This window comes from Platichthys flesus, chromosome 15, assembly GCF_949316205.1.
Source record: "Platichthys flesus chromosome 15, fPlaFle2.1, whole genome shotgun sequence".
Taxonomy (NCBI): Eukaryota; Metazoa; Chordata; class Actinopteri; order Pleuronectiformes; family Pleuronectidae; genus Platichthys; species Platichthys flesus.
The window spans coordinates 6,859,050-6,883,800 of NC_084959.1; the positions used below are offsets into that span (position 1 = coordinate 6,859,050).

General features: G+C 43.8%; 1 protein-coding gene across 1 annotated transcript; it reads left to right on the forward strand.

Annotated features, from left to right (window-relative positions):
* Positions 1-5,475: 5,475 nt before the first annotated feature.
* On the forward strand, positions 5,476-24,750 carry dpysl3 (dihydropyrimidinase like 3; the record flags this gene model as incomplete). The annotated part of the gene is made up of 5 exons (XM_062406539.1): positions 5,476-5,857; positions 20,556-20,644; positions 22,063-22,247; positions 23,970-24,134; positions 24,713-24,750. Coding segments are annotated over exons 1-5 (819 nt in total), but the record flags the coding sequence as incomplete, so codon positions are not given.
* Position 24,751: the final 1 nt, after the last annotated feature.

Genomic DNA, 24,751 nt, shown 5'->3' on the forward strand with positions numbered 1-24,751 from the left:
TTCAAGTACAAAATTTGTATTATAGCCATTAAAAGATGTTGGATGTTGGATTTATTCGTTACTGTCATTGAATTTTAGTTATTGTTTTATACAATTAACCCTTTAAAGGATTATATTTAAAAATGCCTCATCATTGGTCTGTTGTTATGACAATGTGAATATTAACAAGTTCTAATTTTAGCACTTTAAGGCATTTTAATTTATGTTTATTGAGATGTTGAACCTATGAGGGCATTATTGACGGTGGAAGCAGAAGTTGATAAAACAATCTTTTTCAAGGACTTGCTCTCATTGCTGTCCTGAAATATTTGATGTAATTAGATTACATTTACCAGGGTCTTCTGATGAAGATCATGTGATACAAGCCAAAGCTACTAAACAGACCATGTTTTCCAGGTTACCAATTAAATCTCCACCCAAATTATATCATTCTCTTTTTTTCTGTACATGATTTAATTTAATATGCACCCATTTATTTGTATTTATTGACTCCGGTCCGTGTGTATCTGCAGCCTGTGTTCTCCTGTGTGGTTCAGGTCATGAAGAGGGAAACAGGCCGAGCTGTGGCTGCTCATCTGCTCCTCTACTGTCTGATGTTCTCGGCACATGTTTCATAATCAATGGGCTTTAGAACCTGAGGAACTGAAGCTCATGTGTCCTTTGCCGTTAAAGGTCAGTTGTGTTCTTCAAAGGAAATAACATAATTTGTGTGACCTTTTCGTAGAAGTGCAGCCGAGTGACACAAGTCGTCGGTTTAATAAAACCTTTTTAAGACTCCTAAAACTGTCCTTTCTCCAGTGAAGCAGTGAATGCCTCTGTTATCTCACAGGATTATTAAACAGCGGGGTTTTCCGGAGCAGAGTCAGTCCAGGATAACAAGTCTGTCTTTTCACTTTGTTCACGACTGTCCTTGCCAAACCGGACGAGAGCCGGGGACCGAGCCAGAGCTTGTGATGAGTCCTGCCACAGGAAGTCTGTCATGAAAGCTCTTCTCTCTGTCCCCCCTGTCCACACAGAGGTCAATCACAGAGGTCACAGTGTCTACTGGCTAAATGATCCGCCTGTCAAAACTTATTCACATGTAAAAAATGTTGATGAACTGTGTTGGAACAGCATCATTCCAGCAATCTGCAATAAATTCTGCATGTTTCTCTGCTTTTCCGAACGCATGATCCCCGTTGACATATTCATCGTGTGCTAATGGAAACCGCTTCCCCTGCTGAATATTGACTAGCTGCAGACCTTGAGCTAAAACCTTTTTTCGACAGAGCTGAGAAAGAAAGGGTGGACGGTTTTAAAAAGCGTCATATTTTAATCATGAGTCATTGTGGATAACGTGAAAACCTCTGTAGGGACCCCCGCCTGGCTGTAAGAGATACACAACTGAAATCCTCAGGAGTACAGTACACAGCACATCCGTGGAGGCTCTTAACCTTGTTACCGCAGCAGCTGGTCGGCAGCCAAACCGTCTCAGGCGGAAGCAGCTGCCCGGTCCTGTTCTCCTCAGCTCTTCAGTAACACACACTCCTATTGAACATGTGAGAATGGAAACTCAGTTGTTTGCATCGTCTATTAACAGCAGTTAGAAACAAATGGACAACTGAAAGGTTCAGTGAGTAAGTTTTAGGTGAAAAGGATCTACCGGTATTGGCAGAAATTGAATATGAAATAGTCCTAGCGATGTTTTCTCAAGTGTTTCATCCGAACTGTATGACTTGTTGTTTTCTTTAGCCGATGGGCCCTTTGTATTTAAATACTTTATATTTACATTGGGAGCAGGTCAGCCAGGAGCCCAGACTGGACAAACGTGTCACAACTAAAAGCTGCCACAGGTCCTCCTTCATGTTTGGACATATGGGGGGGGGGGGGCAACTAAACATCAAAATGGTTCTTATGCTTCACAGATAGATGTCACTAAATTCTATACACTGACATTTTAAATGCACCATTCTTACGGTCCATTAAAGGACCAGAATGATTTGGTTTAAATCTAAATATGTGACAACATTTTGCGAAACAGTGTAAACTTTATCGTGTAACGTTTTGTTGCCAAAAGTTCCCTGTTGCTGTGGCTGCTCTCCCTCTGCTCCATGTTGCTGCAAATTATGAAGGGGAAGGTTTGATGTCTGTTTTAAAAAAAAACTTTAGAGCCTCCAGAGGTTTGAGGGCAGACAGGTGAGCTGTGAGACATGCATTTGACCCATCATGAGTCAGTTGTCAAACACGACTTCCCACCCTGCTTTTATATCAGCAAATTTTAATCCAACCTGAAGAATGAAGACTTGAATGTTCATTTGCCAACAAAGAGGAGGCAGGGTTTATGACCTATACTGCAGCCAACCACCAGGGGGAGATCCAGATGATCTGGCTTTACTTCAGGAAAGCTGTCATGTCGTACACCTCTATCTACAGTGAGACTTATCAAAATCGTTTTTATACTAACACAAATCTTAGGGTTTACATTAACTCAAAGAAAAACATTCTTCTTCTGAGGATGGAGATGATTTTGTCTTTTTATTCTGAACTATCTCATATTATCTAATATCTTGAGTGAACACAGAAACCACTATCTTGAGTGAACACAGAAACCACTTTGTGTCTCTCAGACCTTCTGCGTCTCCGATGACTGTTTGGATTAACTCATATTGACTTGCCTGTGGAACAGTGGCCCACTTCCCCACTTCACCAAACGTCTCACTCGCCATGAGGCCTTTGGTGCCAAATCCATGATGACGCCCAGACTCGAATTTTCCAAACTTTGCCGTTGCTCCTCGAGCCTGAACGAGCGGCAAAATAAAACACATTTTTACTAGCTGGCCAAACCTTACAGTGCACATACATATTTAATATGAATATGGGGGGTCTGGTCTCCTCCTTTGTTCCAGTCTTGCTGCTGTCATTTCTTTAAAAGCCTCATTAAGTCAGAGCAATATCCTGTTAGTGATCTTCTTGTCTGAGTGCCAGACAGCCTCGTGTCGCAGGGTTGTGCACGTCATTCCAATCTTCTCATTATTTGCGGGGTAATACTCGAATCATCTTCTACCCCGGGTGAATTTTCCTTCTTCGCTTTGACAGTGACAGTGGAAAATTCTGTTGCGCCCAAAATGCCATAAGCAATTTATTGTTTTCGTTATGGTTTGCAGCTATTATGACATCACTGACATTGAAAGCCAGACAGTGAGAGCTGGTGACTCCACCGCCTCCCAGTCTGCTTTGTCTCTTCCTCAGGGAAACAGGGTCCAGTTTATTCCCAACACACTCTGCATGAGCCTCTGAGCACCGTCTGTCTTCACTCACACAATATTTTATTATTTGCAGGTCATCTTAAATATATTTTGTTCTCCTACTCTCGACATTATTTACAGAATAACAAATGTATCAGAGGACGGACGGCTTAAAGAAACGCAGACTCAGAAAGTTACAGATGAAGACACTTTCCTTCTGCTGGCATCTCCACAAGCCTTGATGCTTTAATCACATTCATGTGAGTGGAAATTTCTGCAGTTGCTTCCAACAGAGCGACAGGAGCTGGGACAGTGGTATTCAGCGAGGAATGTGTGGAATAGAGTTGCTTATCATATTTTTTGTATCCGACTCCAGCCTCCTTTTCAGAATTTAATGCCTGATCATTGCAAGGATTCAAACTTGCGGCTTCCTCTGAGAGTTCTGTGTGGCTCAGCCACACAGGAGATAAGAGAAAATAATGAAATCTGCATATCAAGCCTCATTTGACATTGGAGCCAAATGGGACATTGTGGTGTGAAGGAATTCCCTTCATGGTAACATACATTTTAGATTTGTTTAATTTGTTGAATACAAATATTGACTTAAAACAGTGAATTTCCTTCCTGTAAAAACAACTCATGCTTCATTTCAGTGATGACAACCTGATGGAACCAAAACCTGGTCCTTAACATTAACCTAACAACAATTCACTTATAACTTAACCAGGACGTTAGAAAAGACTTTGAGCCTCATCAGGACCCGGCTTTGGACTCCATGAGGTCCTCAGGTTCTTCTGGAAAAAGTTCTTAAGAGGTAAGAAACAGGAGTGCAGACTCTTACATACTTAGCACTTCACTGGGATCTCAACGGCAGCCACATGATCTTATTTCTGATCCACCCGATTACAAATCTCCCCGAGCCGTTCCCCTCCTCGGTTAAACCAAATATATCCTTAGACTGAACTCTTACTAATCTTACCACAGTTTAATCAGTCTGACATATAATGAGGGGCTTTTAATCAGTAAAGAGGAAAATGAGTCATAAAAAGTGTTGCTCCTGGTCAGTATTATTTTAAAACAACTGTATCTCATTATTCTTACAGTCTGCATCAACAGTTATGAGCGGGGTTTCAGAGTTGAGAAGGAAGACAAGGCACACAAAGTGAACTTATTTATAATTATAATTTTCTGTTTTATTTAGAAGTGGAAAAACATTTTCCTCTTCTTATTTTTTAACTATCTCCAGAAGTCTAGTCTAGTTTCTGGAGGTGAGAGGAAGACAAAGCTCCTTCGAACTCGTCCCACTCACACTCTTGTAAAACATGCTGATTAATGGGCCTCACATCCTTACATCCCTGTTTACAGACTGTGTTGACTCCGGTTTCCTCCTCTTCGGTTGCACTCCGGACTCAGCAGTCTCTCAGCTCTAAGAGACCTGCAGCCTGAAAGCTGCCCGTCTCCTCGGGCTGCTGACGCGCTCCTGTCTCAGTTGTGCTGGCGTATCAGTTAATCGCCCCAGGGTGTCGCTGCTGGAGGGAGCATCAGCTTTTTATCCCACCGCTGAGTGAAAGTGTCTCAGCCGGCAGCCGAGGGGGTTTTAAGGGAGAGCGCAGGTGGGGGACATGTCTTAATGTGGTGCTGAAAGGACAGCGACAAAGTGGACAGCTCCTTTCACACTTCATTTTGACATGAGGTCACAGGACTAATGCAACTGGTAAATGTGGTTTATTAAAAGGTGAATACAATATATTTTTTTCAAAGGGGGAAAGTATGCATCCAAAACAACAGGTAGATATTTCTGCGGCATTGATATAGAAGCCACATCAATGAACTTGGCTTTTGCAGTCTATTTAAATACATTCAACGTTCATCTAAATCCTGATTATCTGTGTCCATATGAAAGTGTCACCTGGCCAAGCCACTGCTCCTCTGCACATGTTAGCATGAACATGTCATAACAAACTGAACATGAATGAATCCGATGAATTGGACTAATTGTACTGATCGGGCTCAAAACCAAATACTTGTGTGTTTCAGGCACCACAGAGACTGCAGTGCCACCTCAACTCAACTCCTGCCTGGCTGACTGCTCTGGTTGCCTCACACACACACACACACACACACACACAAACACACAAACACACACACACAAACACACACACACACACACACACACACACACACACACACACACACACACACACACACACACACTCACACTCACACACTCCAGTTCAGCTGCACTTTCACCGTCTCTATCTGTTCCACATTGCACAGGGAGCTCCACCACCATGGCAGAGCGCAGGGTGAACCGGGACCGGGCCGAGGACGACTTGCTGCCGGTTTACCTCGCACGGCCCGGCACGGCCGACCAGGTCCCCAGGCAGAAATACGGCGGCTTGTTCAGCAGCGTCGAGGGAGCGTTCGACAGTAAAACCATCGACTTTGACGCGCTGAGCGTCGGACAGAGGGGCTCCCGGACCCCGAGGACCGGCAGAGAGGAGTCGAGGAGCCCGGCGAGGGACGACAGGAGCCGTACCGGTTCTGAGAAAGGAGGAGGTAAAGAGTCCGCCCGGGTCGAGATAAGAAGCAGCAGCGGTAAAGAAGTGCTGCAGAACCTGGAGGACGAGAAGGTGAGGAGGCTGAAAGTTGATGAAGTTGTCCGCACCGGCTGCAGACTGGTGCCCCTGCGACATGTGAACATGACAGGGCTGCTGTCCACTATGTGTGCGTGCGTGAAAGTATTATGCTCTATCTCCTCTGTTAAACCTCATGTAGGCTCAGTTTAATGGTTTAAAGACGGGTACATATCAGTAATGTCAAGTAGAATGAAATGAGATTGTGATCGAAGATGGGAGTAATGTATCCCTGTGTAGTTGTGCCAATTTACTCTGATCCTGTGGACCACACCTTAATAAAAATCCAAAATCTGGCACATCACCATATGACTCAACAGATAGTGAAGAAAAATATCCCTAAATTCAGAGAATATGTTTGCAGAGTAGATAGTATGAGCAACAAAACAATCAATAAGTATGTATAGTTTTCAACAAAGGTTCAATTAATCAGGAGTTTGTCATTCTCTGCTCATGAAGAAGAGTTTAAAACCCCAACCTTCACTCAGAAAATCAAGTTTTAAATTCAAAAGAAACAATGTTATGACATTTATTTCTGATAATATTGATATTGACTGATGTAAAAAATGTGTCCAGCCTTACTATCGTGGTCATAGAATCTCAAACAGTAGGAAACACAAACGCAAGCAGCCGAGAGTGAAGTTGAAGGTTGTTTTATTTAGATAGAAACTACACACGTCTGCTAAAATGGCTGTGGAGTAGACAGACACAGCCAACATACAGAAATATTAGTTTGTCTTGTGTTATCTTGTTATCGAACCCTGGGAAACCTCAAATGAGTATATCTGTCACCACTAAAACTATGTTGACTCGCTATCTTTGTGTGACGGACTGTTGATCCATTAATGCAGCAAGTTCAGATAAACAGTAAGCGACACCATCCGACTCGACAAATCTCTGTTAATTCCATCATCTCATTACGCCTTGTTCTCCTGCTGAGTTTAATGACACCTGATGGGAGAGTCAGGGCCAAGAAAACAGCAGTGGGTACATTTATTCTTATTTTTGATGATTTTCAGCAATTTCTGATTAAATTTGTGGTACATTTGGATCAAATCTAACTCCCTTCAGTTACAGAATCCCACTAAACCATGACTTTGTGACAACATGCTCAAGCTACAGGTGTGTTCAGTGAGCTGCATGTTCTGTTGGTGTATGTGTGGCACCGTGGAGCGCGGTTCAATGAGAGGTCGAGGTTTAGTCTTTCAGCACCATGGAGAGGGAGGCAGGGTTTGACCTTTTCAGCTCTATAGAATCAAGAGCGAGTGGGCGATTGTAAATCTATATACCCTTTAAAAAAACAAAATATATGACAAACCTCAAGATTTCTTTTTACCTTTTTGCTGCAGAGAATTGTTTTTTTCAGGCCGTTCTGGATGAAATGGAGATTCTCTTTCAAGATTATTCGTTTAGCACATTTAAGCAACAAGGCAATTGAACGTCCTTTGCATAGAATATAAAAGGCATAGAATATAAAAGGCATCATGACAAATTGTAAAAGCAACATAAGATTATACATAAAAGAAGCATTTCAAAGGAAATTTAAAGAGTTGAATATAAAAATAAAAACCTAAATAAGATGAGAAATAAGAGTGAAAATAACAGTGCAGTGTTAGAAATTAGCCTAAGAATGAAAGAGCAATTTAAAGTTTAAATGTGTGGGAGCCAAAAAGAGTTCAACATTAAAATCATCTGCTGTGATACAATACGTCATATTGAAGTTAATATAATCTACCGAAACGTTATTGTCTGCTGATACGCCTGATGTCAGCTCAAACCATTTAGCTCTAATTCAGCTAAATGGTTTGTCTTGCCTTGGAGGATATTAATGCCAATGTCATAAATTCAGTTTTTCTGTGTTTGAAATTCGAACTGTGTAGGCATACTGAAAACAACGAAATAATGAATACAGCATGGTCCATTCTAAAAGTTCTCATTCTATGGATTTCTGGCAAGTCACATTCTGTGTTTTTACTTGAATTCTTCTTGATTCAAGTCTAATTGCGCAGTGTCAGTAAAACAAACCTTTCTGTTGATGTTTATGGCAGATCCCAGATTTGCTGTTGCACAAACTCTCTCACTGACCTTTGAGTCTGAATCTGAATCATTACGTCATCTCAACTATATATTCATTTTGTCTCTTCTGAACAATGGATCTGAACTGCAGCTTTCCTTCAATGTCACAGCCCATTGTAGTCAAACATTATTATCTTATCCACTAAGTGTGAATGTGCCTGTCTTCGGTGTGGTGGCCTGTTTCCCTCCTGGTGGCCTGCTCCCGAACTGCAGTTCTGTAGCTCCTGAGCTAAAAGGTGATTCAGCAGAAATCCCCAGACACCGAGTTAGACTGTGTGAGTGTGTTTTCTGTTTGTATAGAAAGTGTGTTAGGACACTGGACCGACAACAGAGACATAATGCAACTTAAGTCTAGCGTCACATACAAAGTAATGGCAAGTCGAAAAAACTGCCTTTTTGTGTTGTTTCATAAGAATGTGTCTTTTTCCCAGTTGAACTTCTAAAAGCTTTGAACTATTTTCTGAAGAGGGTCCTTATCTAATATTTAAAAAAAACCTGAACCTTAACTTATAAAACCAAATATATTAGCTTGTAGATAAATATATTTTTTAACTTGTGTAGTTATGATTTGAAATATTATTATGAGTTGTGGTGGTGGTATAATCAGACCGACTGTTACATCGAGGGCTGTGAAAAACGTTTGTTTACCACATAACAACAAAGAGAGTTGTTGAGTTGCATTGTGGGAAATGTAGGATCCAGTCTTTTATACCACCTCCTCATAGCAGGGATCAGCTCAATCTTTGTTTATATTGGAAATATGTTGCTAAATTGCTGATGCACCCTTTGAATTCTAACACACATTTATCCCAAAACCCAAATTTAATTCTTCATTAGTTTTCACCAAGAATAATTCTAAGCCAGCAAAGACAGCCAGGCTGCACTCACCATTGCATTCATAAATTCTGGGTCATCCTTGGGTAAGAAGTGATGACACATGAGCAGGAGTATTAAACGTGATCATTCCGGGCCACCGGGGTGCAAAGGGTGCTGGTGCAGGTCTGATGATCCGACAGTGTCTTTTTTTCTGCATCCTTGATCTGTCTGCCCCTCATCTGTCTGTCAGTGTCCGCTGGTTAATGGGATCTGCAGAGGAAGCAGGCGTACAAACTTCAACTGTGTTGTTGACGCATTCTCCACTGCCGGGGAATGCTGAGGTAATGCCTTGCTGCCTCACTGCCATGAAAGGACATGTCAGCAGAGAGGAAAACAACCAGTGGCTCTTTGTTTATCTGTTTATGCAATTTATCTCCTCCCAATATACACAAATACAAGTATACTCTTGTTTACATTTCTGTAGAAAACTTCCAAAAGTCACTTTAGAGTGTAGATGCATACATATGTTCATGCACAGGCACACCCTAAGTCACGTGTCTGCTCTGACATGCACATCATTGGGAGTGCATTAGTGCTGAGGGGGGGAGTGTTGGAGGAAATGGCTGGTGGAGTGAAGAGGGGTGGGTGGGGGGTCGTCCACTTTAGGTCCAAACAATAGAGACACATGGCTGGGTGGGGACATGCACAGAGAGGGAGTGTGTGTGTGTGTGTGTGTGTGTGGTTTTTTTTGTGTGCGTGGGTGTGTGTGTGTCTGTTGGGGGGGTAGACATGTGGGGGGTGTAATGTGGTGGACAGCCTCTGTGACAGCTGCTCCACCATGTCTTCCCTCCTTCTGTAGAAAAACATAAACCAGTTGTAAATCTCCACGATAATGATAGCATATAATAATAATAATAATAATAATAATAATAATAATAATAATAATAATAATAATAATAATAATATATTATGTAAAACTTTAGAATGACTGGTGAAGTGTGAGTCTCTTTACTTTCTTGAATATAAGGGTTATTCTTTTATAGTTCTTTAACAAGACAGATTTTTTTTGTCTAAGATTTGAAATAATTACTTTTAAAAACTATCTAATGGTCACATATACTGTCTATTCTAAGTTTGTTCTCTTATTATAAATCAACACGCTAAATCATTTCAGCACCGGATGTCGATGTCAATCAATAATAAGTATTTGTATTTGTATTTCATTTATCTATTATTTAACCTAGAGGTACGTATGATACACAACACCTCTTTTGCCCTAGAGTCCTTGTCGAGCAGTAATGAGGTAAATGTTTTTTTTTTTGTATAAATAAAAAGCAGGAACAAATATAACACACACACACACAGAGACATTGCCTCCTTATCAGTCTCTCAGTGACCAGCAGTGAGACACAGACACAGAACAGACACCGTGTGGATGGATTTTTAAACCAGCTAGTTCAGGTTAGCTCTATTCATTTATTAATGAGGGAGGAACGACCTCTGATTGGCCAGACTCACTAATTACCACAATTTGATCGATAAAGAATGAAGCGCTGCAGGCTGCACCACTGCGCCCTCCAGCGGAAAGCTCGCCACACTGCTCCTCTTCCAGTGGAGCGTATTGAGGGAGGGGCCGTGCTGAGAGAAGCAGAGACGCTCCTGATTCTCTGAGCCACTTTACATCGCACTGACAGAGGGGCCACCATTCCCTGAAGCTCCCATCCAGGCGAGGGCTGCAGCATCCGCACAGAGGGAATCTCCATTTTCGAACCGCTTAATCTGTGAAGGTGGAACCGAATCAAAGAAAACATGTCTTATCAAGGAAAAAAGAACATCCCGAAGATCACAGTGAGTAGAGAGAGTTAGTCGTCCGCTGTGGGAACTTTGATGCTGTTCTGTTGGTGGGGTGAGGGGGGGGGGGGAAGATGAATAAAAATCACTGCGCTTCTCTGCGCCATGGATCAGAAACCGGGCGGGTGCGTTTCCCTCTCCATTGTCAGACTTGGCCGCAGGAAGCCGATGGGGGGGGGGAACAAAATGCTGCACAATGAAAAGGCACGAGCCGCTGCCATAGAGACGGCCAGCCAGGGAGACGAGGCGTTTTCTTAAAGGTGTCCTGCATCTTCTTTGTTGAGCGGATCCCTGCGCGCAAGAGGAGCCGGCTCGCCCTTAAACCATCACTGAGAGGTTCCTGCAGGGACGTGATGCTGCTCAGTCACCGGGTTTTACATGTGCCCTGGTGGCCTGTGCTTATTACACGTAATGGATGGGCTTTGTTTTAACGTTTTAGCCATTTTGACAAGAACGTGCTCAGGCCTTTCTCTCTGTGGAGATGAATCTGGGCCTAATTTAACGCTGCTCTCATTTTCACTGAGCTTTTCCCTGATGCACACATAATTTGCATAGAACAGGCTTCAAAGTATCTTAATGATATTATAACCTTATGCTGGCCAGATGTTAATTTTGGCTAGAAAATAATTGAGCAAAAGTAAAAACAATTTGTAATTCTTATGCATCGGGCCCATTGGTTCCAAACAGCACCTTATTTCTTTTAAGGTTAATAAATAGAATAAACCTGTCCCCCCTTCACACCTCAGACACTGGCCTCTGTTCATGATGCAGGCTGCTGCAGAGGAGAGTGAAGAGGAGAAGGGTGGTGGTTGGTAGGTGGGGGGGGGGGGGGGGGGGTGTACACGCCCATTTGTCATGAGCTGTGAGCAGCCAGCCTTGTAGTGAGGCCGCTCCTGCAGGAGAAAGCATCAGGACTCCTGTCACAGCATCCAGGGTGGAGGTGGACCGGCCATCAGTGGTGACACAGCCCTGCAGTGCTGCACAGTCAGCTGGCCGGGTGTCGGTGTGTGTTACAACTGCAGAGAAACCTCACCCACTGCCTCTTGTGTGTGTGTGTGCGAGTCCGAATCGCCTTCCGTCTAGTTTTCATTGTTGCGGCTCAGGGCTGCAGTCGGGGGTGTGATGCCCAGCTGTGGGAGACACAGCCTTTGTCTCCTCCTCTCAGCTGATACTACACCAAGGGGGAGATTTGGGGGGAGACTGGGCTTGTTGTAATCTATATCTCTATTTTCAGCCATATCTTGCATTCTTTACACTTAAAGTAGGACATGTCTCTAGCACCTGCTCGGGTGGGCCAAATTTTTCCAGGTCATTAGAGAGATGGAATTTTTTCCCCACTATTTGCCCTCATTTAGTCAGATTAGTGCAATCTTTCTTCCGATCAATTTAACTTATCAAGATTTCCTTCCTGGTTGATGTGGTGACCCCTCTGGTGACTGGTGGTAATAGCAGGTGTCGGGACACATGATTCTGCTCAAAGTGATACCCCTATGAACCACCGGGGGAAGCGACCACACCTTAACCGCTTCAGCTGAACTGAAACGAATTTGCGAAAATTCTTTTAATAACGAAGATAGTGAACAGTTTTTTTCATGGTTGAATTACCGCCACACCAGCCGCCAATCCCACCAGACTGTGCCACTGACAATGAGAACTCTAAAGAAACAGTTACACAATGGGTGCTCATGGGACATTTTTGGCTAAAAATAGCATCCACATGGGAAATGATGTAATGATTTAACTTTAAGAACGACTCTAGTTTTTCCTTATCTTCAACATGAAAGAGTAAAAACCAACAAGAATCTGATCTTTCTAACCAAAAACCACGATGATTGTGGAACCATCTCAAAGAACTTTTTCTTTAATGTAGTAACAAGTGGTTAGTGTTATGTGTTATTCCCACAACCACAAACATCTCAGACAGTTTGACCCCAGCAGGGTCAGTCACAAGAGTTCTGGTATTTAAAATCGTGCTATTAACCGCCACTGTTATCCAAACATTATGAAAAGCACTTAAACTGAGACACATCCAGTGCTCTCCTGTACTCCTTGAGTAAAAGTAGTTAAAAAATATATATAAGTTTTATAAGTATGTACTTGTGAATCCTTTGTAAAGTCCTGTGCCTTTGGGATTCAATGGCTGTTATAGCAGCATTGTTGATTTTAGGCAGTGTCTGAGATCCACTCATTCACTAATCCCCTACTTCACTATATAGTGACTTCTAAGTACAGATCTTTTGGACACTACTCAGTGCATTCTCTCTGCGCTTCTATTACCTGTTTACAGCCACAACTCTGATTGGTCTAGACATCTAGCAAACTATGCCAATCGGAAAAATTAGGGACGTACGTTAGAAAACCTGAATGCTTTCAAATCGGTCTGTGAAAAGGCCGGCAAATATAAACGTGTCGCTTTTTATCCTCATGATAATTCAGACATTTTTAATAAGAAGGAGTAGAATTACCAGAGGCGGAGATTAGCTGCCCCTCTCTCCTCTTGCTTGTGGTTAGTGACCACCGGTTGTGCTCTACTTTTCACGATGCATTGTGGGAAACGATGAGTTCACTATATAGGATTTAATGATTTCCGTGAGTGTGTTCGGACTCAGCCTGTTCGTAGAATTTGATGAGAATAAGAAACAAAATGTCATCATTTTTTATTCTTTAACTTATTAGAAATGTTCAACAGACAAACTGTAGTTATTGTAATGTCTGTAACACTGGCCTGAGAAATACACTGATCAAAGTTAGACCACATGGACATCTTCATAGGAAGCCGTGGTACACACTCATTCTCATTTACTTCCAATAAAAGGTCCTGGAACACGCTTCACTCCCCCCCCCCCCCCCCCCCCTCCCAAACTCTCCCTCTGTATTTCCAACGTCTGTCCACTCCGTTCCAGCTGTTTCCTTACGTCTGCTCTCCGCCAGAGTGTCTCTGTCACATTTCTAGGTGTGGCTCTTCCCTTCCCTCATCTACCCTCTCACAGCGGCCTCGCTGTTGCTCCGAGCTGGGACATGTCCTCGTAAACCCCCTCCAGCTGGAACCGTCATCTGTGGGCACGAACCGGTGCCCGGCAGACGGTGGCTCTGCCCGGGGGGAAACAGGGCCCCCCCCACCACACCAGACTGTGCCTGTGCCATGCGGGCTGCAGCAGAGTGGGCCCAAACCAAATACCCCGTGGCTACCCAGATGTTGCCTCGCGACTCGCCATGACTACGGCTGTATACAGCACAGTTGCCATGTGAGGAAAATACAAGCCGTGTGTTTGGTTCGTCGTGTGGGCCGGTGATTCGACACACACGTTTTGGGAGTCTGTCATACAGGCACGTCCTCGCTGAAGGAGTAGAGCCTGTGTAATTCAACCTGTCTGGACCAATCAGATCCAGATCCACACCGGGGGTTGTTTCTCTCTTTCTGTCATCGCCATGGTAACGTGGCTATACACTACTCCTCCCGCCTATCATGAGATCGACATTCCGGTCGAGCGAGTTTTCTCTCCCCCCCCCCCCCCGACCTCCGAGCCTCTGCAATTAATTCAGATTGATAAGTCCCATTGTTTGCGCTTTTCCAGAATGTGCAGGAGAGAGAAAAAAAAAAGATCCTGTGCAGTTTTGGGTAAGGAGTAAATATTTTTGCTCGCTAGGCAACAGGGGCTGAACACTGGTGAACATTGGGGATGACTCTCCTCTTCCAGTGGTTCCCGGCCTGCCATCCCCCCCCGCCTCCTCGCCATTCTCCCCCGCCCACGCAGCCCTGCCTGTCGCAGCCCCGACAAATGTCCTCCCAGGACCCTGCAGACCTTCTCCTGTGTAGCTGTGGAGGTTTTTCCAGGAGCATTCCCGCGTATAGAGCACAGAGGACGAGTGGTTATTGTGCGTTTACATCCCGGTTTATGACAATTCTCCCCACTGCTGTCTGGTGGAAGGTTGGAAAAAACGTTCTCAGTGGCCGGGCAGTACATGAACAACATCCTGCTGTCTATTTTGGATTCCTGCTGTGCTGGCTTGTGTAAAAAGAAAATGACAGTTTCCTGTGCAGTGTGAAGTGCTCTATTTTTGGTGCTTTGGTCTGTCAAGATATTTTCGTCACTTGAACCCAAAATGACTTTGTTGCCAGAATTGTCAGCGTCTGTAAAAACTATTTCTTATTACTTTCTCCAGTGACTTCAAACCTTGAGACTCATCAGAGGAGCGAAGCAGCTTGAATCACACAGTCAACCCAAACCCTCCACATTTTGAATTTTGCAAACAGGGATAAACCCTTTTTTGTAAGGATTTGTTGATCAGTTGTAACGTTTGCATGACGTTCGCAGTAATCCTCTTCCGGCTGTTCTAATTTGTCGGGGGAAGAAATCCTGTGCCCAGTGACTTTCCGTAGAAAAACACCAAATCCTCTTCTGTTTACCCGGCTCCAAAACACTGAGATTAGGTCACAGTCCCGCACGCACACTGTCATTAGGGTGGAAGTGAAGGTTTAGTGATCGTTGAAGCCAAAGATATTTCTTTACGTATCACGGTTCGGATTTCAGATGAACTGGAAGTCTATTATAAAGGATTTTAATATTTGATTTAACTTTAAACTGTGTTGTTTAGCACAGTTTGTTTTGTAGGCAGGACACAGCTAAGCATCCATATCAAGAATTTCCTCCTGTGGCAATATCGGTTGCTTGGCGAAAATATATTTTCGCCAAGCAACATATATACATATATATAGAAAACGTTGGCAGTAAAACGTTGGCAGTAAAACCCACAGATGTTGGTGATTATATAAGAATTAAGCCTAGGACTAACACAATGCATTCAGCAAATTGTATATGTATGCATTGAAACTTGCACAATATAAGCTGATTGATCCGGTGTGACAAAGGCTAGCATGAGCGCTAACCACTTTGGAATAACTGAAGGGTGTTTTTCCTGGTCCTTCTTTTCTATGTGAAAGCAGCATAATGCGTATTGACTCTTATTGGTTCTACCCTGCGTCTGTACAATTCATTACAACTGAGATGTTTCCCCCCCCTTTAAAACACTTATCTGGACATGACTGACAAAACGAGGACATGGTCAGTGACCCTGGAAGGTCGGAGCAAATCAGGATCAACATCACCGACGCCCTGTGAAAATGGTTTGATCCAGTTTACATGTAAGTGCATTCAGGAGCTGGGAATGCTTTGCAATAGCAGCTCAATAAGGATTTATGACGCTTTGTTCACTCTCATTTCTCATCAAGATTTAAGCCTGTCATTAGTTGCACATAGTGATTATCTAGACTCTCATATCGAGGGAACCCAGATCCTCCATCTTGAAATGGTTGTGGTTGTACGGTGTCATCTCAGATTGGGGCTCCACCACCACAGCCACTGAACAGAATGAAGTCTTCCCTCGCCAAAAACCAGGGTTGCAACGACAACAAAAAATCAAAACACCACAACGGTTGTGGTATCTGGTCAGAGTGGTGTCTCATTCATGTCCTGACAAACGGTTAGTGTCATTCTCTCAACCACAAAATATCACAGGCAGTTTAACTCCAGCGATGTCATGGTTACACGGTCGATGTAGTTTTGTTACTTTGTGGAGAAAACTGTGAAAAAGTTAATGACTTCCTGTCGACGCGGTTACATGAAACCATCAGAGCCCCATTTAAAGTGGATTAAATATGTAGAATAATGCAGAAATAATTAGAAATCATATTTGGAAATGAAACAACAGAATCCTGTGGCACATCCACTACATAGCTGTGGCGGCAGTGGGAAACGGCTGTCTCCTGCGATGCTTTCTATGAATAACTGAAGTGTAATATGTTGCTGGTTGTGGTCCAAGGACCTGAATGTCTGTGAACGAGACAGTTTGAGACTCTCAGTAACCCCCCCCCCCCCCCCTCAATAAATGCTGTCTGAGTTTAGATTCATTGAGTGTGATCAAGAGGCTTTAATGAAAAATCTCCTGTCTCAGATTATGTGCTGCTAGTTTGCCAAACAGCACCACCGCATAGATTCAAGTTATATGTGGTGTGACAGGTTGGATACGAATGTTAAAATCATAATTTCTGCATCATTATTAAGGTGATGAAAGGATTTCAGCTTGTACTTTGGATGTGTTAAAATACTGAAGACTTATATAAAATGCAGTTGAACAGTTAAGTTCATGCATTAACGAGGGATCAGTCAGTTGCTGGGTTGTAATGGAAATGGAAAGCTCTATTGATTGTCCAGTGACTGCAGTCTCCTGCATGCTGTTATAGGCCAGTCAGGAGAGTGGGCGGTAGTTGACAAAGGGGTGTGTGTGTGTGTGTGTGTGTGTGTGTGTGTGTGTGCATGTGTGTAAGGGACCCATGCATGGGGGCACACCCCTCACTGCGGTATCATAAATCTGATAAAAACTCACAGTTGAATTAAAATCTACTATTGCATTAAATCATTACATTTGATAAGTTTTCCAGTGAAACAGTTTGCTTTGAGGCATTCATCACTGTTTTAACTAGACTGAAATTATTTATTTGTCAGTTGCTTGAGCTGCACCAATTAGTTGATTAGTCGATAATCCAAAAGTGAATCAGCAGCTATTTTCTTAATCGATTGATAATTTTAGTTATTTTTTCAAGGACATATAAATTGTTGTCATTTTAACTAATTGATTAATTGATAAATCACGGCTGCACAATTGTGTGATCACCAAACAATTCAACAGAAACAATAACGCTGCCGAGCATTGTCAGTCCTGATGGTTTGTGCATTTTAAGCTGCAGACCTTGATGATATCTGAAGCGTTTCTCAACTACGTCAGGCTAAAAATAATATTCTACACGTCATCTCCATGAAAGAGGTGAAGGTATCAGGATCCACTCCCTGTTCTCTCCTCCCTGTGAACCACAGCCTTAGTGCAGCGTGCGCCATGTGCTCTCTGCAGCGATGATCTATGCTGGTGCTATGTTTCCAGCCACTGATGACGGTGTGTTGTAATGTGCTGCTTCAGGGTGTGGTTGCCTGGGCCCTGTTTCACACCACTCCATCACCAACTTACACACACACACACACACAAAGGCGCAGGAATACATGTATTATGAGCTCAGCAGATATGAAGCTTGTTTCACTCGAGCTACAGACAAAACCGTATTATGCTCGTTGCTCTTTTCCTCTGACATGTGAAAGGAGTGGCTGCAGTTCATTGCAGTGATGAAATAACGGGTCCGCAGCCAAGACATCTCCTCACACATGTGCTTAAGGGAGAATGGAGAAGTCTGTCTTCTCTGCAGGAATCCATTTAGCTGACAGTGGACCGAGGTACAAGCTAATATTATTGTTTTTCACAATAACTTGTTCCTCCAGGTTATTCATAGCAGACTGTTGTTGACAGGCAGTAACCGATGATTATTTTCACAATGGAATCATTGAGCTGTAATCTCGTATGAGAGCGGCAGCGGTTCAAATCAATCAGATTCAATTTAACCAGCAGATACTTTGTTGTTCAGATCTTTTCCAAGATGAAAAGCAGCAAACATCTTATTTTCGTGACGTCACGGTCTAGGAAATTACGACGGGCACTCACGACTATTTCTTCAATGTTTTATGGACAAATACAATAATTGATTAATCTAGAAAATAAACACTTGATTGATCGCTAATGAAAATAGTAATTGATTGACTTCCTACAGTCAGTGTTGGCATAATAAAACCAATTTGAGCTGAAACCAACCCATGTTAAATCTTTCTGCTTGATAAACGACTGAACTTATAGAACTTATGCAGAACTTAAAATTGAGGGAAAATAGTGAACCCCCGAGGGATCAGAGCAGCAACAAGGATCCTGCTGGGAGAACTAATCCACATGTGATTAACACATACATGTATATAAGTGAACAGTGTGTGGGGGGTGGAGTAAGGAGCAGAAGCATCAAACAGTACTGTCATGAGTTTATCAGACATGTCAGATCATACTGCCTCCATCACAAACCTGCATAATAGCATATTACTGGGACTAGAAATAGCAGTTCTATTAAATTTATGGTTAATGAAATGTCATGAATTGGTGGAAATGTCTTCAGTTAGCAAATGAAACCCAAATATAAACAGTCCAGAATCAAATTAGATGAAATAAAAACAGCACATTCTTATGTGCAACGTGATCGAAATACCTGAATTATCATTTCTGACTATTCGATCAAATCCAGAAATCCTTCCTGCCCCTGATTAAGTGTAAACAGTTAATTCACAGACGACTCAACCAACCAGCTGCGCCAGTACCCCGTCTACAAACCATCACCCCCCCCCCTCCCGCCCATGTTGTCCTCTGCCCCGTTCAGCAGCAGCAGCCAGTTGAAACCCGAGCAGCCGTCCAATAAGTCAGCAAAACCGAGTTCCTCTCCCCTCTCTCTCTCTCTCTCTCTCTCTCTCTCTCTCTCTCTTTCTCTCTCTCCCTGCAGTCGCCATGACAACAGAGTTAGTCCTTGGCGCAGCAGCAGCAGCAGATTTGATGTCCGACTGTGATGTCATGGAAACGCCCCGATCACACCACATTACCAGACTCAGGGCTGAAGACTCTCTCAGACATGACTGTGCAGTAGATACATTGTGTGTGTGTGTGTGCGTCACATCCAGGGATTGTTAGTTCCTAATGCAGATGTTTTATTAATATCCTGCCTCATAAAGTGATCAATAATCCACAGTGGCAAATGTAGTAAGTCTCCAGGATGAATGGATTTAACTGAGAAAATAACAGCCACAGCTTCTGTTGCACAACCAGATCTGGATAAAGGTTGTTTGGATGTTAATCTGTGATCAGTGGTGAAAAAGCAGCTTCACTTCTGTGTCCTGCAGCTTCACACATGCGTTATCACCATGAGTGGTCCAGGTCATTTATGAGTTACAGTCTCTCTATGAATAATCATCACCTGCTGTAAAGATTGGACATGATTATTTATCATAACTTGATGCTTCCTGTTCTCTGAGGCTTCAGGACGTTTCTTACAGTGAGAGATTTAATCTGTTGTGTCTGAGAGAAAAATAATCCAACAAATAATCCCAAAACATATTACAGAATTATGCTTTGATCAGGATCACCGAGGAAACATTAGTTGTTTTTGCAAAGCATACGTTGACATGTTCAGACTGGAACCTATTCATCTGTATAGTTCACCACTTACTGTCTGTTGAAGGCAGCTACATGATGAAGATGAAAACAAGCACAAATTTGAGAACCAGTAATCTAATGAACTTTTAAGCTTTTATAATTTATTCTATTGCTGCTGATTTTAATGAGCACACAGACAATACACACACAGAGAGAAAACAAGGAACAGAGTCAAACTCATCACGCCTCGATGCAAGAAGCACATCAGTTTCTGATGAACTGAATTCTTGTTCAGGACGAACACACACAGCCAGACTCACATAACAATAATGAAAGTCATTGCATGTTCAATTTAAAATGGCTTCACTGTGCCACACCTATCAGGGGCGGAGAGAGGTTTATCTTATTTGGCTGATTTGTGTCTGCTTCTGAATAATCGATCAAGCACAACAGTGAGCACGAGTGTGAAGAAAACAAGGATGCAAATATGGGTTATTCTTGCAGCTGGAATCAATCGGCGTCACTACACAAGACCACAGGGGGAGAGACGACAGTGTGTGGTCCTGTCCACAGCCGAACTGTGCGTGGTGTGTCCACATGGGACAACAGCGACAAACATGCCCTGTCTCTTTCAATCTCTGGATGAATGAATGGATGAATGAATGAAACATTGTCCGTCTCCTCCGTGTGGGGAAAGGGAAGGATAATATTTAACGACAGAGAAATAGGGAAGCATTGTTCAATTCCAAATCTAGAACCCGTAACGATCTGGCAGATACTCCTCCTGGGAGATGATGCCAGCCCAAACTGGGTCTTTGTTGCAAGAACGTTCGATTAAACTCTTCTTTCTCTTCTTCTCCCCCCCCTCCCATCATTCTCTCTGCAGAGCGAGAGGCTTCTGATCAAGGGCGGGAGGATCGTGAACGATGACCAGTCCTTCCATGCCGACATCTACATGGAGGATGGCGTCATTAAGTAAGTCGTCCACTGCCCTCATTTCTGCTCCGTCCCCATTTGCTCTCATTCCTCAGGACAAATCCTCCATTCACTGTCCTTTAGTCCAGTTAACTTGTTTCTCATACGTTCCAACTCCTGCACGTTAAACAGCGTCGTTCTTACGAGAACACAGATGGCTGCTGCAGCTATTACGGAAATATGTAATTCTTCTTGACATGTACAATATGTTACAGGTTTTTCAATCCATCCAATGGATTGTCCAGATGAGTTGGAGTAAATGTCAAGAGGGAAATTCCGTCAGAGTCGTTTTCCTGGAAATATCTGTATATGGTCATGGTTCTCTATTACATTGACTCTATATAAAGATGAAGGCATGTTTCCAAATGCTTCCACTATCCAGGAATGAACCAATAAATAATAGCCACAGATGTGAGGTCCTGTAGGCTTCCAATAGTCTTCCATCAATGGGGGTCGTGAGGTGGCTGGAGCCAATCCCTGCTCTTATTGGGTGAATGACAGGGTAAACCCTGTACAGGTCGCCCGTCCATCACCGGGCGCGCGACAACATTCATGCTCACATTCACATCTACAGGAAATGTAGAGTCTCCAGTTAACCTGACCTGCATCTCTGGGCTGTGGGAGGAAACCAGAATACCCATAGAAATGGAGCAAACATTGAAACTCTGGACCGAGCAGCCGTATCCACTGCACCACCATGTTTCCACCAATCGTCAAGGTGGACCCAAAATATACATAGAGGTCTAAACAGAGTCTATAGAAGAGAAGTTTATAGGTTAAAGTAAAACAACTTAACATAACAGTGACTTCTAGATAAAATTTACCTAACGAACAGGGAGGTTTTAGTTAATACTGATGAACAGCCACACTGGACTCAAATTCTGTCTCTGCCAGGAGAGGCAGAGTTTCCTTTCTCCTGAATCAGTCAGTCCTCACCCCCACTCCCCCCCCCCCCCCCCCCCCCCGTACTGTTCCCACTCGATTCTCCAATTATAAACCCTTTGTCCCCGCTGCCTGACTGAGGGGCAGCTCAGAGAGAGGCGCCCACTGGAAGGCTGGTGTTGCATAATAAACACCCAGAGGACTGCCTTGGCCTGCCCCTCGGTCTGGACTGTCTCCTCTATAAACTCTGAACAACAGCAGGTTTTTTTTTCTTGTTTGTTTTTTATCAGCGCTGAAATGTTGATGTGTTGACATGGTGACAATGTGCTGCTTCGAGGTTGGCTGTCTTTGTGTTGGGGTCATTCTAAAACCTGTTTTCGCTTTAGAAACTCCTCTTGGCAAATGTTGGGCTGGACCAGCAGGAAGAACCCCACTGTTAATGCTTATTTATTTCAAAATGTATAGACATAATTTGATAGTAGGAAAGTAGGAAAGTATTATCATAGAATTCTGACGACATCCTCCGCCCTCAACAGGCAGATCGGAGACAACCTGATCGTGCCCGGCGGTGTGAAGACCGTCGAGGCCCAGGGCAAGATGGTAATCCCGGGGGGCATCGACATCCACACCCACTTCCAGATGCCGTACCGCGGAACCACCACCGTGGACGACTTCGCCCAGGGATCGAAGGCCGCTCTCGCCGGGGGCACGACCATGATCGGTGAGGTTCTGCGGTGAAGGGGCGTCCACACTAACAGAGGGGTCGGGGGTGGGGGAAGGGAAGGTAGAGAGAGACCCCGACAAAAAGGGAATGGGAATTCTGTGTTTGGGCAGCTCTCCAAAAGAGGAGCGCACAAAAGACTAAGTGTGAGGGGGATAGCATTGGGAAGGGGAGACGGGGGGGGGGGGGGGGGGGGGCACGGAGTGAAACACTAATCCCACAGAAATAGAGCACCAGTGAGTGTCCTCGTGCACGTCCGCGTACAGTGTGAGTTTGTGCATGTGCACAGTTCATGAGAGCAGACGCTATCACAGCCAACAGCTGGTATATACCAGAGTCTCATTAGCACCATTAACTTCTTTGGAGCTGGCTGCTGCTCTGTTGCTTATCTGCCACCGCGGTTCTGTGCTCGTGCAGACCCAGTCCCCCAACAGGCGCGCTACTGTCAGGCAGCTCCATTCACGGTCTTCTTCCAGCGCCAGATGATGTTGTGTCTGCGCGCTGGTGCACAGAGAAGTGAAAACAAAAACACCGGTTCATTCGGCTGGCGCGGTAAACAACAATTGCTTTGTTCGCTGGCCGCCATTCTCCGGCTCAATCCTATTAACGTGCAAAGACTAGATAAGCAGATCGGGTCGTCTTTAATGAGATGAAGAAGCCGGTCAGGTGGCGAAGCAGCAGGAGGCTCTATTGTATTCCAGCTGAGTAAGATGGAGCCGGATATTCCGTGCACTGTGATACTGTTGTGCACGAGGAGGATTTACTTTGTGCACGACTCATTTCGAAAGCTGACTTAGAAGGTTGATCCGACAAACATGCACCAGTGCAAACGTTTGTTTCCAGAATATACACAAGGAGAGTGGCAAACAGTGGACCAGCAAATACGTCCCTGTATGAAACAACATTTAAATTCACATTCGCAGATTTTTATATTTATTAGAACCAAATTTCACACCATGATTGATATCACTCCTTATAAATATACCAGGGTTTTGTTCAAGATCCATAAAAGTCCTGATCCGGATCCACACTAAAGTTGAATGGGGTCGTCCTTGGGTTAAAGCTGCGCCCTTCCACAAAATTTCATGGAAATCAGTTGAGTAGTTTCTGTATAATCCTGTTAACAATCAAGCAAACAAACCCAGACAAAACCATAACGTCCTTGATGGAGGTCATAAATTTAGTCAATTTACTTTTGTGGGACTATTCTAACTGATGGTTCAGCTTAATGCATCTGGAAAGTTTATGTTCATACGCTCCACTGAGTTTTAAGCACACACATTATCCAATATCCCCCAGATCCCCTTTAGTGTCGAGCTGTAATCTATAAAAATGACTATGATTAGGTAACAGTGTGAAAGCTCCACAAAACCCCCCCCCCCCCCCCCCCAATAGAAGTGTCCCCGGATAGTTCAAGGACACACCGAGACAAAGATTTCCGAAATGTAATGTGACATCTGACACTGTGGCTCGCTGCAGGCTGAGCTCTGCAGGAACTCAGACAGACAGCTTGTTATGCAAGATCAACAATAGAGGGAGGGTAAGGGAGCACGAGCAGACAAATCCTGACATCACCTTGTCATCATCTTCCTACGTGTGACTATTCTGCCCCTCCCCCCCTCCTCCCTGTCCGTCTATTCATTTCACGTCACCTGCCGTCTCCCCTCTTTGTGTCCCTCTCACTCCTCTCCCTCTCTCATCCCTTTGTCCTCTCTCCTCCAGTGGACCACGTGATCCCGGAGCCCGGCAGCAGCCTGATGGAGGCCTACGACCAGTGGAGGCAGTGGGCCGACGAGAAGTCCTGCTGCGACTACTCCCTCCATGTGGACGTCACCCACTGGAACGACAGCGTGAAGCAGGAGATGGATACCCTCATCAAGGAGAAAGGTGGGCGGCGATGGCGTGTTTCGATTTACAAGTTTTAAATTTAACTTCTGATTGGGGAAAGTTGAAAAATAAGGATTGTCTCCGAAATGTCATCACAGTTGATGCAACAGTACAATAAGTATCTCACAGACATGTATGAAAAGTCAATATGAACTCAAAGGGAGGCATTGCCCATTGTGTTCTTTGCTGCGGCTCCTGTTTTCAGCCTCTGTCTGAAATGCTTGGTTTTAGCTCCTGTCTCTTTAAGGTTCCCCCCTTACGGTAAAACACAGTCTGCTCTAATTGGCCAACTGGTGCTTTCTGTTGTGATTGATCAGTGTGTGTTGGAAATGTTTATCAGGGTGCGTGTCAGACTAGTCGCCAGGTGTGCATTAAGCAAATGTTCGGCCTTATGATGTCATGTGACAGGCAGAACTTTTACATTCACAAATACTGAACCGAAAAAAAAACACATGTCTCCTTTAATGTAGATAAACTATGGTACTTACTACTAAATATAATACAATTTTTCCAATTTGGGATTTGACCTCTGACCTTTCACCTCTTCTCCATCGTGCTGAATCCTTGTGTCTCCACAGGTGTGAACTCGTTCCAGGTCTACATGGCGTACAAGGACT